This window comes from Lactuca saligna, chromosome 7 (assembly GCF_052625555.1).
Source record: "Lactuca saligna cultivar CGN05327 chromosome 7, ASM5262555v1, whole genome shotgun sequence".
NCBI classification, from domain to species: domain Eukaryota; kingdom Viridiplantae; phylum Streptophyta; class Magnoliopsida; order Asterales; family Asteraceae; genus Lactuca; species Lactuca saligna.
The window spans coordinates 53,085,168-53,100,312 of NC_136423.1; the positions used below are offsets into that span (position 1 = coordinate 53,085,168).

Here is a 15,145-nt window from a genome sequence, read left to right on the forward strand (position 1 = left end):
GAATATGAACACTTTCTGTTAATTACTTTAAAATTATGAATATGGACACTTTCTGTTAATTCTTACAAAACAGGCACAATTTCAATAAAACTTTAAAAACATGATAATTTCTATTAACTTTGAAAAAACAAGGACCTTTTATGTAAATTTTTAAAAATATGGAGATTTTTTGTAAAGTTACTAACGGAGAGACCTTTTATGTAAAGTTAGTAACACATGGACCTTTCAAACAAAAACTATTCTTGCAAATTACAATTTTTTTGAAAACTTCCCATAATACCCTTTTTTATAACTAACAATGACTTAATATCGCAATATAACCGTAATATAGTAATACACTTTTCTTTTACCAGTGTATACAATATATTTATTAAGACTTTTTATCCTTTCTATCCTAAAATAGCAATATACTTTCTAAGTATATTGCTATAAATGTCAATAATGTAAACTGATTTGTGCAGAATGTTATAAATTCATTGATTTGTGCATATGGTATAAGGCTTATTTAATTTTTAAAGTGTATATCTTTTAAATTTAATTTAAAATATAACATTAGTAATTCCATTATGTTTATTAACCATTCATTATGTATTAGTTTTGCTATTTTAATTTGTTATAACATTTAATGTTGTATAAAATAAACTTTTTCCAAAGTTATGATTAATTATTATGATTTTTAGTGTTTATTTTTATTTTGTAGCCTAAATTTCGGTAATCCTTTATTAAATTCAAATCATATGTTAATATGTAATTAATTTGTGATCTATTATATCCCATAAAATCAGGAACAGATACTTATCCAATAAAAATTCAACAACAATAAATTCATAAAATCTGGTAATATATTATAAAGATATTATTATGTAAATAAGGTTATATCTCTAAATATACCTCATAACGTGAAAGCAATCATTTTGAAAATCCTCATTCGTCTTCTTTGTCTTTGAATTGGATATGCAATTGTTATTTCCTCAAAGTTACAACAATCTGCTTCATAGAAGTTCTATTCCTCATTTCAGTTCAGACGTTAACTGCTTTTCATTTTAAAGCCCTCTTACTTCCTGCAACATTTCAATATTGATATACCAGGTTAGTCTTTTGAGTTATAATAACATTGGTTTATGTATGGATTTATTTATGAACATTGAAAGTCAATTGATTTATTGTATTCCATTTCCATACTCATTTGCAACTAAGTGTTGGAACGGAATTTAATTCCAATTTCAACCAAACTAAAGAAAAACGTCAATTATAAGCCATCTAATCTAATAAAATATTATTTACCTGGTACAGTTTCATCAAGTTGTTAAAGCTCTAATCGTTTGAAACAAGGTTTTTGAATCTCTTTCATCGCATAACAATATCTGCAAATACTATAAATAAGGTGTTATCTATTGTGAAACAGATCTTAGAAAATCAAGTTTATTCAAAATATGTACATACTCGGAAAAAAAATGTGTTACCTCTTTTAAATAGACATTCATTCCAACGATTTTTTGTTCATGGTTTCCATGGAGAACTAGGATTTTACCCCCTCATATCATCCCAACAATTAATTGTTTGAAATTGGGGAAAGAACAATTCGAAATAAAATAAGCCCTAGGTTCGAAATGACGATGAAGACCGGTGATCGACATCAGGGAAGGAATTGAGGTAGGCAGTAGAATAAGGAGATTTGGGGTTAGGATCATCTATTCTCATGGAAACGGAGACTATGTCGTATGAGGAGAGCTCAATGTAGATGAAATCCTCAAGTTTCCATTTCATGAGTTGTTGAAGACAACCGATGGTGGCTGAATCAATGAAATACGTTGAGGGTTAACCCGCGAGTGAGTGATAGGAACACACACACAAAAAGAGAAATATAGAGAGAGTGAGTGTAGACGAAGATGTCTGTAGAAAGAGAGTAGATGCGAGATTATTGCGATTTCTTGACCTTATTTCTTTCTGCATATACAACACATTTCACATGTAACAGTAAGTGTGGATATTGACTATTATTTGGATCCCTTCGATCCATATTTATATTTGCATATACCAAAAGTCATGTTAACTTTAATATATTTAATTAAATACACTTGTACACATTATAAAAAAAATAAATTATAAAAAAATATAAAGTTCGATTTTATATTATTTAAAATCTTAAAAAGATTTAAACTGAGTTATTCTTTAATAAAATAATACATCAATAAATTTATATTTGTAGATTTACAAAACCATTGTATTAAACAAATACATAAAAAATTATATAATCCATCGTATAATGTTAATTTGATATTTCTTAAATATTTCAATTTTTAAAATAATATTATTTATCTTTTAAAGTTGCAGACATACAATGCATTTCCGTTCTAAAAAAACTACAAAAATTAATACTTCAACAAGTACAGCGGTTAATACTTCAATTAACAAAGGTTACTTTTCAAATAAATTTACTTTATCATGATTTTTTATTATTTTTTAAGTAAAAGCAAGTTTATTTAAATATTTAACATATATATTCACATAAAAAATAGATAATTTGTCAAGTACTTCGTCCCCTGCAAATCAATATTCTTCTAAATTGCTAACCGATGCTTACAAAGGTACGCTTATTTATTCCTTCCAAATTATTATATAATCATATTATTTACCTAATTTCACATTTCATATCGTATCTTATGTGTTCTTATGCAGAAAACAAGAATAACGTGTACCACATGCAAGCCCGAGAGAAAAGAAGACAAAGAAAAATATATTTGGAAAATAAAAGATCGAAGAAAATGAAAACAACATTGAACGTTCCAAGTACATCAATACTGCATCTCTTAAATAATATAATTAACTACATCCTATTATTATTTTATATTTTATGTTTTACTGTTACTTTGTTTTATACATATCTTTAAACGTTTTATAAGTTGTTGTTATTTGCAGATCAATCGACCAACATTGTTGGGCAAACTCAAAATGTCAATTCATTTACTTCACCTGGAATGCATACTACAACCATACAATACTCTCCTTCCTTGACAAATGTTAGAACTCCGTTATCTAACATTACAAATGTTAAAAATCCGTTATCTAACATTACAAATGGTAATTATTTATTGTTTTTAAAATATACTATTATCCATTTTGTATATAATACATACATATATATATATATATATATATATATATATATATATATATATACTTATTATACTAATTATAAAGTCTTTTGGTCAGATAACATCAATATCGATAAATATGCCAATCACAAAATACCAAACAGAAGACAGTGCTATGTACTTTCAAATGAAATGACATCAAAAAATGCATCTACAGTAACCACTTCTTCATCATCAATCAAGTTAAATCCAGGATGTCATAGATTAAAAACGAAGACAAGACATTTATCCCCTATCCCATTGATTGATTTGACAGAAGAGGAAGAAAATATGCATCACGTGAACAATGAAAATCTTATAGTTGGTATCTCAAATGGTAATCAAAAAAATAATATCCATTTTACATTTCAAATACTATGTTGTATATACTTATAAAATTCATTTATATTTTATTCAATGCTTTTATTTGACATAATATTTGGATCATGGTGATCAAAATGTTGTATGTCAAACATGTCATGCAAAGTTATGGAGAAATGAATCCATTAGAGGTAAAGAAAACGGGAACACAGATTATTCATTATGTTGTGCTTACGGCAAAGTTCAACTTCCAGATTTAAAGAAAGCACCCCCGACTTATGAAAAAATGTTCCAAAATATGGATTCAAAAAGCAAACACTTCATGAAGAACATTCGACGTTACAATTCAATGTTTTCTTTTACGTCGATGGGTGGTAAAACTGATTCTTCAATCAATAGAGGAAACGCTCCATACATTTTCAGATTGGGTGGTCAAAATTATCATAGTATTGGAAGTCTTTTACCAGCAAAAGGATCTGAACCAAAATTCTCTCAATTATACATTTATGACACTGACAACGAAATTACAAATAGACAAAGATGTTTTCGGTATTGTTTTCAAACTTCTTATTCATAATTTTTTATTATTATTAATATATATATATATATATATATATATATATATATATATATATATTACTAATATTATGTATAAATTTATTTATTTTAGTGGGGAAAAGAATCAATCAACATCAATTTATAGTGATATTATTGAAGATATTAAGGTGATGTTGGATTCAAATAATGTCTTGGTTAGATCTTATAGGATGGTAAGAGATACTTTTCAGAAAAATCCAGAAGTTGATATGAAATTACGACTTATCGGGAGAAGGGAGCAAGATGGAAGAACATATAACCTACCGACTGCTTCTGAGGTTGTTGCTTTAATTATTGGTGACATTTCTGATTCAATCGAAAAGAGGGACATCGTCGTTAAAACAAAAAATGGTTCTCTACAACGTATCAGTGAATTGCATCCTTCGTACCTTCCTCTCCAATATCCATTGCTATTTCCATATGGGGATGATGGTTACAGTGTTGACATTCTTCATAGAGGTGTGTCATTTACGACCAATAGCAAGCGTGCGAAATGTACAATGAGAGAATATTTCGCTTATAGGATTCAAGACAGAGATCATTCGTTCTCTCTCATACTTAATTCAAAAAGGTTGTTTCAACAGTTTCTGGTAGATGCCTATACTATGATGGAAACAGAGAGATTGTACTACATACGTAGGCAACAACATGTTCTTAGATGTGATTCTTATGAAAATTTACGCAACCAAAAAGCTCAGGGAACGACTGATATCTCGAATGTCGGCCAACGTGTCATATTACCTTCGTCCTTTACCGGTGGTGCGCGCTATATGCTGCAAAACTATTTGGATGCCATGTCACTATGTAAATGGTTTGGATATCCTGATTTCTTCATAACCTTTACGTGTAATCCCAAATGGCCTGAGATTAAAAGGTTTCTTAAGGATACTTCACTTCAACCAGAAGACAGACCTGATATACTATGTAGGTTGTTCAAGATCAAGCTTGATGCATTCATTAAAGACTTAAGGGAGAATCAAATTTTCGGCAAAGTTCAAGCATGTAATTAAAAATATATTTATTAATTTTTTGTAAAACATTGATCTTATTAATATATTTTAAATATTTTTTAAAATCTAATTACATTTTCTTTTTTTGGCAAATTCTTTTACAGATGTTTATACCATTGAATTTCAAAAAAGAGGTTTGCCGCATAGTCATATATGTCTATTCATGCATTCTGACAAAAAGCTACCAAGTGTTGAATGTATCGATCCGATAATTTCAGCAGAGATACCAGACAGAATTGAAGATCCTGAATTGTATTCACTTGTGAATGAGTTTATGATTCATGGTCCATGTGGAGCTGAAAATATGAATTGTCCATGCATGGTGGATAAAAGGTGTTCTAAAAACTTTCCAAAACAATTCTGTAATCATTCTTCTGTTGATCATAATGGTTTTCCGTTATATAGGCGAAGAAACGATGGTCATTTTGTTGAAAAATCAGGTGTAAGGTTGGATAATAGAAATGTTGTTCCATACAACAAATATCTATTGAAAAGATACCAGGCACATATTAATATTGAATGGTGCAATCAGGGATCTTCTATAAATTATTTGTTTAAATACATAAATAAGGGTCCTGATAGAGCTACAGTTGCTATTGTACCAACCAACAATGAATGTGAAAATAACGATGCGGTCGATGAAATAGCTGAATATTACGATTGTAGATATTTATCAGCATGTGAAGCATCATGGCGAATTTTTAAATATGATGTTCATTGCAGATATCCTTCTGTTCTCATACTACCTTTTCATCTTCCTAATCAACAGCAGATTGTATATGGCGAAGACGATGATATTGATGATGTTCTTGACAAACCTTCTGTTGCGGCTTCAAAGTTCACATCTTGGATGAACTGTAATTCAATCGACAGTGAAGCACGGAAACTCACATATGTTGAATTTCCTACAAAGTTTGTTTGGGTATCAAATGGTCGGTTTTGGAAGCGAAGGAAAGTAGGAAAAGCCATCGGTAGAATTCATTCGGTTTCACCTAAACTAGGTGAAGCATATTTCTTAAGGATTCTTTTAAATAAAGTAAAAGGTCCAACATCATTTGATAATATTCGCACGGTAAATGGTGAAACACATTCTTCTTTTAGAGATGTTTGTTATGCACTGGGGCTATTAGATGATGACAAGGAATACATTGAGGCAATTAAAGAAGCAAGTCATTCTGGATCTGGTTTTTATCTACGCTTCTTATTTGCTACATTGTTGATGTGTAATAGTATGTCTAAACCAGAGGTCGTTTGGGAAAATACATGGGAATATCTGGCAGATGGAATTCTATATAACCAACGACAAAGATTTAAGTCTGCAGGTATTGCATTTTTTTCTTATGTTTTTTTTAGATTAATTTATTTTTATTATCCAACACCCATTAAATATTTAGTAATAAAATTATTAAATATTTAACACATATTTTATTAATTATTTAATATTTTCGTGCAGAATTGTCACTCGGAGTAGATGAACTTAAAAACTTAACTTTGTTCGAAATAGAACAAATTTTACTTCGAAACAACTCTACCCTCAAAAACTTCAAAAATATGCCATACCCAGATGTTGAATCCGTTTCTTCTTCAAACAATCGACTTATCACCGAGGAGCTAGATTACGACATTCCCGTTATAAAGAATGACTATGATCGTATGTTTCTTTCATTAATAAATGAGCAACGTAACATTTTGCCAAACATCATGAGTGCTATTCAAGAAAATAAAGGAGGTGTCTTCTTTGTTTATGGTTATGGTGGAACGGGCAAAACTTTTTTATGGAAAACAATATCTGCAGCAATTAGATCTGAAGGTAATATTGTCTTAAATGTTGCTTCAAGCGGTATTGCTTCCTTATTATTACCCGGTGGTAGAACAGCACACTCTCGATTTATACTTCCATTTGAACTTACATAGGATTCTTTTTGTAAAATAAATCCAGACGTTGAGTTGGCATGCTTAATAAGAAAAACCTCTTTAATAATTTGGGATGAAGCACCTATGGTCCATAAGCATGCATTTGAAGCTTTAGATCGAACTTTGAAGGATTTGTTAAGGTGCGGAAATTCAACCATCTCAAATATTCCATTTGGAGGGAAAGTTATTATCTTTGGAGGAGATTTTAGACAGATTCTACCTGTTGTGCCGGGTGGCAGTAGACAGAACATTGTAAATGCTTCTTTGAGTTCTTCATATTTATGGCAACATTGCAAAGTCCATAGATTAACGAAAAACATGAGGCTAACTGTTGGAAGGGATCAATCAAATATAGGAAAAATAAGAGATTTTGCAAATTGGTTGTTGGATATAGGAGAAGGAAAACTTGGTGGTCCTAACGACGGTGAAACGATTATCGATATTCCCGATGATATTCTCATTAATGATTCACATGATCCTATAGGTTCCTTAATTGAGTTTGTATATCCTTCAATTTTAGAGAACTATAGCGATATAAATTATTTCCAAGAAAGAGCGATACTTGCTCCAAAAAATGAAGTTGTCCAGGAAATAAACGACCGTCTGCTTAAGAAGTTTCCAGGAGATGAAGTTGAATATTTAAGTTCAGACAGCATATGTGAATCCGAATTTGTCCATGATCAATTTGATGAAAATTTATACTCTCCTGATGTATTAAATGGTCTTAAAGTATCCGGTTTACCAAATCATAAGTTAGTTTTAAAAATTGGTGTTCCAGTAATGTTACTGAGAAATATTGATCAGAAAAACGGCTTATGTAATGGCACAAGACTACAGGTGTTATCATTGGGGAAACGTGTTATTGAGGCACGTATAATAACTGGAACTAATATTGGAAACCTGACTTTTATTCCAAGAATGTCTTTAACTCCATCAGAAAAAAAGATTCCCTTCAAATTCACAAGAAGACAGTTTCCTTTGGCCGTATGTTTTGCAATGACTATTAATAAAAGTCAAGGACAATCGTTATCAAAGGTTGGTTTGTTTCTGAAAGATCCAGTTTTTTCACTTGGACAATTGTATGTTGCATTATCTAGAGTTCAAAGCAGAGAGGGATTAAAATTATTAATTTTAGATAAACATGGCAAACTCACAAATAAAACTTCCAATGTTGTTTATAAGGAAGTTTTTCGAAATTTGTAGCCAACTTTTGTGTAGCATATTTTATTCATTTTTAGCACATCACACTTAATCCATGATATTACTTTATTTATTTATAATTACGTATTGTTGTATTTTATGTTAACTTCATTACACACTTTGGTAATGCATCATCTGCGTATGTCCAACAAGAATCATCCACCAAAAATAAGCGTTTTCAAAAATCGTTATTTCTAATTAAATACTTACCATTTAGTTTGTAACTAAATACTTACAAATAAAAAATTTATTGAAAAATACAATAATAGAAATCATAAATTGTCAAACTTAATGAAATTTTATTTTATTAAATAATTCTTTTTTAAATTCAATTCAAAATCAACACTCGTGGGTTCCACGGGTTTTAACCTAGTATATATATATAACAATAATTAATTCATATAGCAATTCAGATGTTTACATCATTTAATATATCATAAAGCTAGAATGGGTTATTCCTTTCGGTTCATCTCTACAAACCCAAAATGAAATTGAATGGCATACCAAGAATTGTGCTAAGCATATTTTTTTTCCCTTTTTGCTAAAAACATATAACAAAATTGAAGAAATATAATAAAAATTAAAGCTTATCTCAATTTTCATAAATTATTTTGCTCAACCACATTTGACTTTTTAAATTTTTTGGTCACTGTGGTCATTTTTTTGTTCTGGTAATTTTTGTAATAACAAAAAAAAATCAAATATAAGATCTTATAAAGTATGATACTACATAATTTAGAAAGTATGATGCTATTTCTAAAATCAGTCCTTACACAATCTATAAATGTTATACTGAGAAATTTTAGTAGTAATTGGTACTAACATTGTGGCTCAATGTTACAAATTTATATTAAAGTCATAGATTTTATCTCAAGAAAATCAAATAAAAACTTTCTTAAGAGATATTTGAATCAAACTACTTGCAATGAACATACAAATAATTAATTATATCCAATTCAGAAGTTCAGAAAAACAAATTAAGATTGTTTTTTCACATAGAAATCATCTAATATGTAGCAAATAAGAACAAAAAGTTTTGGGTTAAGTTTTTCAACAACCTTTGGTTAATTTTCTTGGCACCTGATTAATCCAACTTTATGTTTGTAATCATTTTCTTTTCTAACTCGAGTTATTATGTTTGTAATCTACAATCATTTTGCAAATTTACCCAAAACTTTATGCTTGTCTATACAAGGCATGTTACATTATTTATGAACATTCCTTTACAGAGCAATTAATCCAACTTCAACCTCTTCGTCATCTAATCAATCAAATAATAAACTAACTTGTGGAAAATATTACAGGTGAAATATATTAAAAATATTTGACACATCAAACCATATATTAATAATATGTAAAAATCAACCTAAATTATGAACTATCTTTAAAAGATTAAGATAAAAAAGAGAATATTTAAGTGATATTCTGACCTGGACACTCCTGCAAAAAACATGTCAATAATTATAAATCTTTTATTCTCCATTTCCAGCACAACTAAGATGCAAATCCTGTTAAATACTTACCGATATTTAGATTAAGTTGTTACTATAACTTCTAACAGAAAGAATAAAATAAATAACTTTTTAAATGGCTGCACAAACACATACTCAAATTGAAATAAATAAAACTGAAGAATCATCTTGGCTGCAAAAGCAGCACCGTATGAATCTCTCCTTGACCTTGCAATATAGCAAATGGTTGTAAATGGAGGTGATGCACAGGCTTGAAACTACAATATTAACCAATCTTTCCGTCATTCTTACATCCTCACTTTGAAGTCAAATTATCAAGTTCTAAAACAAAATAAAAACTAACCCTTGAAATCCAACTCTTAGTTGGCTATATGTCTCCCCATCTTGATCTCTCAACAAAATCATGAAAGGAAGCAAGCAAAAGAACTTAGAGATTTTTTTTTTAATTTTTTTATTTGTAAGGAACTTTCAACATGTTTTGACTTAAATTTACAGGTGACAACAAAACCGTAGAACTAAAAAAAAATAAGATATGCCTGATCGTTTTCTTGAAATAGTCATAGAACAACTTTAAGAGTAGCATCAGGTTTCTATCAAAAGTTTCAAACCAAGAAGGAGAAAAAGAGAAAGACAGAGAGGAATTGAAGAAAAAAAAATACTTACAGAAGATGAGAACAAAGTCAACGATTGTCATTTTATGGAAGCAGTGCGCCATTGTTATGCTCCGAGCAGGAGAAGCACGAATCAAAGGGTTTGCGGAGCTATGGTTTAAGAGAGAAAATTAGATATGAGGAGTAGAATCAACACATCGGCGAGATTTATGGATGTGTGAACTAACAATAACGTAAATAGGACTGATTTTTAGGGATTTCAAATTAATTTCTTCCTGATTAATTGGCATTATACATGGAAATGCCAAAATTGGGGGATAAATCATAAATGACAGAGCGAATCAAAGATATAGGCATGGGGCGGGAAAAGAAATTAGAGCATACTTAGAAAAAATGACACGTGGATTGAAGAAGATCTATAAGGGGACACGTGGCGCCTTAGAGAATCTTTTATTAGGAAGAGAGATTTTCACCATAGTTGTCATGGTACAAAGAAGTGGATACAAATAACTAAATCTTTGTGCTCTTGATAATTTCTCTATTATCCGTCTAGATCTAGCCATTTTTATTGGTTGTTTCTTAGCCTTTATGCATGATCCCAATCGGTGGCCAAATCATATGTGAAATTTGGCCTAGAAATCATATGTTTCGAGTTTCTATGGTTTTCATATTGGCATTGCAATTCATGATTTCGGCATTACAAATTAACTACATGGTATATTTTAAAGAACTCAATTGACTTTGAAAGTTCAATGTTGGATAACTCTATCATTAAGACAGAGTTTCACCATCTCATTAGGCAATTGTTTATGTTGCCGTGTTGTCGGTTATTGGCATGTAACTAGTTTCCAAATCTCTTTCGTTAAATGACATCTCTTGTTTTGATAATCTCTTAGTTGAGAAAATTGAAAAATTGTTGTGTTCATCCTAAGACATCTTCAAAAATTTGGATGACCAATCACCCACCCACACTGCTTCCTTAAATATTGCAAAAAAAAAAAAAAAAAAAAAAAAAAAAAAAAACGGTATTTTGAAATGTTCAAAGTTTTCAAACCACCTATATATCAAAAAAGTATTCGAAAATAATATTAAAATTGAAATCTACAGAAAAACAGTAATTTCCGAATAATGTTATGTCATAAATTAGATTTCAATAAATTTTATTGAGTTTGAAAATCATGATCAAGTTTGCAAAATATGAAAAGAAAAAAAAAATAGTTTTTCGATGATGTTTTACATCAGAAAGTTCAAAAAATTCAAACTGCTTTTCATAAAACTATATTTTCGAAGTTGTTTTGAAATCTCATATTTGACCTCGAAGAATAGTTTTTCGAATCACTTCTGATGTTGGATTTGGAAAATCACGTTTTCCAAATATCATGGTTGATATATAGTTGTTAGTTTTTAAAATGGTGGTTATTATGTGATATAACTTTATTAATTTTGTTAGTGGTATCATTATCAATAGCTCTGTTTTAATTTTGATATAAAGAAAAAACGTCGTTTAACTTATAGAAAATTATAAATAAAAAATAAGAAGTTTCTGTTGCCATATGAAGCCAAAGATATTCACGTACTGATTAGTTAAAACGTGTTGAATTAAAAGATGTTTTAATGTATAAGTAACATGATCTTCGTCGTGGGCAAAAAAAAAAAAAATCAAAACTACTGCAACCTAACATAGATACTCTTTATTGTTCATATGAAGCTCGATTTATTTGCTAAATTTATTGTTGAAAATATAAAGAGTGAAGTAACCAAATTTCTCCTACAAAACTTTTCCTTAAATAATTATTATATTAATTTGTTGTGTAGCAACTTAAGGTTTGTTTGACACGAAATTTTGTTCGCTAGCAATTAATTTTTAGCTTTTAAAAAAAGTTTAAACATATGAAAAATTTTCATAGCTTTTACTTTAAAAAAAGTTCCGAATCGAAAAGCTATTTTAATTAGTTTCGGAAGCTTTTAGTTTTTAGTTATTAATTAATTTTATACATTTAAAATACACTTACTTACAAACATTAATTATGCATAAATAAAGGGTAAAACTTCAAGTTTTGTGCTACCAGCTAGCAGCTTCAAGCTAGTTTTGCAAAAAAAAAAAAAAACCTAATCAGTTGAAAGGCTTTGCATTAATAATTTTTTGGCATTTAATAACACCAAAACTTAGGTACCCTTCTTCTAGGGTTTCCAAATCAACCACTTACTTTCATACTCCAAAGCCCGGAGATTATGTGTCCTCGTCATGATAAACACTTTTGTACCATCAATAAACCCAAAAGTCTCATTCTTCATACTACAAATCACCACAAGTGTAAAGCAACATGAATAATTGTCGGACAAACAAACACCAGAAGAAACACTAGAAGATTGATGAGAAGAATCATCATCACCCATATAGTAGGAATACAAAGAGGAACATAGATGTTATCGCCTAAACTGAAATTGTCCACGACATATCCCTCACCAACCCAACGACAATAGTATTATCGCCATCCCATGTTATTGCCTATATAACCATCACTACCAATGTCACCTGACTTGGGAACTTCAGTAGTTTATACTAAGGGTTAAAATATTCATATACTAGCGTTGGATCAACAAATGGAACCAACTCATTTATATGAGTAAACTTATTAGAATATGTAATATGTATTGGTAACAACATAGATCGGTTCAATGGAAATGATCCTTGCATCTTCAAAACTTGAATTTAGAATGGATAGTAAGACAAATCATGATTAAGAAAAATATGAATAAATAACACACCATGGTCGTCTAGATAGAACATAAGCATCACCACATCGTTTCATCATGTAAGGCTCATGGCTAGGGGTGTTCAAAACTGAATATCTAAAATTTCGGATATCCGAAAATGTTTGGTAGTTGATATTGATATCTGCATTCGTATTCGAAATTTCAGATATCCAAAATTTCGGATGTAGATTCAAACATTAAATTGGATATGTAAAAATTATAAACTTCAACCAAAAAAAAAAAAAAATCTTCTTTGTTTTCTTTTTATTTAAAAACCATGCCCTGTAACCATGATCATATTACTTTTTATTGACTAATTAACCAATTAGGTGAAATATATTAACCATCGGATTTCCCCTAGTTACTAGTACCAAGATGATCTCTTCCATGACATGTTTGTCATATCACTAGCTACACTATATGTAGAAATAAATGTTTCGCATTCAAAATCGTCGTCAAAACAAGTGTTCTCCATAAACAACATTGTTGTTGAAGTAGTATGCCAGTAGTTGGTAGTTTGCACCTGAACGATGAACGATCTCTGAGTATCATTTTTCATGTCCTAAGTCGTGGACTTTCGATTTCATCCTCTTGTTCTTCTTGTACTAACTCTATCATGGCTTCCCATGAGTATCATTTTTTGCTTGTGAGAGTGGATTGTAGAAATGTAGAGAAAGTTTAAGTATGAGATGAATTGTGTAGAAGTTTATATGTATTTATAGATAAATAAAGTAGGTATATATTTATAAAAGTTGATGAATATTTAAATAATGGAGGAATACTTTAAAAAAAATCGTTGGAAATTTTGGGTTTGGGCGCAACATTTTGCCGATGGTACATTGTCAATGTAGAAGGTGGTGTTTTCCGCTAAGATTAGGTGCTACATGGGATACCGACACAATCCCCTCCTCCACATTGTATAGCTTTATAAGTTGAGACATAACTACAATAAAATAACTGATTTTGTGTTGACTTACATCATGCATCTAAACAATACATTTATAAAATGATTAATCTTCATATTACATTTTTATTGATTTAAAATTCTAGTTATTTTATTTGATAGAAAATATAACATTAATTTGGAGAATAATGTCGTAAATTATGTATAATATATATGTATTTTGTTTTATAAGTAAGGGTGAGCACGAGTATCGAAATTGTCGATCTAAATCGGTACCAAACCGACACTATTTACGTTAATATGTGTAAATTGAATAAGTTAGCGTTTTTTAGATTTTCCTATTGAAAAGTCTTGTTTTGGAGCTTTTTCGTTAATATTTTTAAAACATTAGGAATTTTCCAAAAATAGGTCTCAACATATATACTCCATATTTTTTTTTTGTTTTTCTACCCAAATCAACCCTTTTTTTTTCTTTGCCATTCACAGTAACAGTTTAATAGTTTTGTTTAAAGGGTGAGTTTAATTTTATTTTGTTTATTTTTATTATACTAGTTAATAAAATTGACCACTGTTACCCCACGTTTTGGTTAGCTTTTGCCATTAACCGTTGTAACACATGATTTAAAATGAAGAAATACTAAATAAACATTATATAAACAATTGCGTAAGGGACAAACGTTCCTGAAAATAAACTTCTTTACTATTGCGTCTCTCATTTTTCCCCATCCAAACGTACACTTTTGTTCATAAGAGAAGTTCTTCAGTTTAGTTTTTATTTTCCTCAAACAGATATTTTCTAAAATGGAAAATCAAAATTCAAACAAAACCATACTAAACTGGAACAAGTATTAAACTATGTTGAATTTGAAAAAAAAAATGTTTAATGTAAAGAGTAAAGACCACCATAATTTGATTTGTTTTTCAGTAACCCACTAAAAGATTTTTTTTTCCAATTAAACCACTGAAAGTTTGTTTTACTTTTAGTTTAACCACTGAAAATTTGTTTTTCTCCATAATAACCATTGTAAGTTCTTTTTTCCTGTTTTGAGTGGCAGACACCAATCGGAAGATTATTTTTCGTTAAAGATGGTTTTTAAGAAAAAAAAATCAAATTTTCAATCATTAAATCATACAAAAAAAACTTAAGAGTGGTAAAACCTAACAATTCCAAACCGGTGGTTTTTAAATCATACGTTCATTTTCTCTAAAACATATATATCCAAAA

At 29.5% G+C, this 15,145-nt stretch overlaps 1 protein-coding gene across 1 annotated transcript; it reads left to right on the forward strand.

Moving 5' to 3' along the window:
- The first annotated feature begins 4,222 nt into the window (after nucleotides 1–4,222).
- LOC145006945 (uncharacterized) lies at nucleotides 4,223–8,096 on the forward strand. Its single transcript, XM_078965958.1, has 5 exons — nucleotides 4,223–5,054; nucleotides 5,167–6,384; nucleotides 6,516–6,872; nucleotides 7,002–7,847; nucleotides 8,074–8,096. The coding sequence occupies exons 1-5, from the start codon at nucleotides 4,223–4,225 to the stop codon at nucleotides 8,094–8,096; spliced, it is 3,276 nt and encodes a 1,091-aa protein (XP_078822084.1).
- The last annotated feature ends 7,049 nt before the right edge of the window (nucleotides 8,097–15,145 follow it).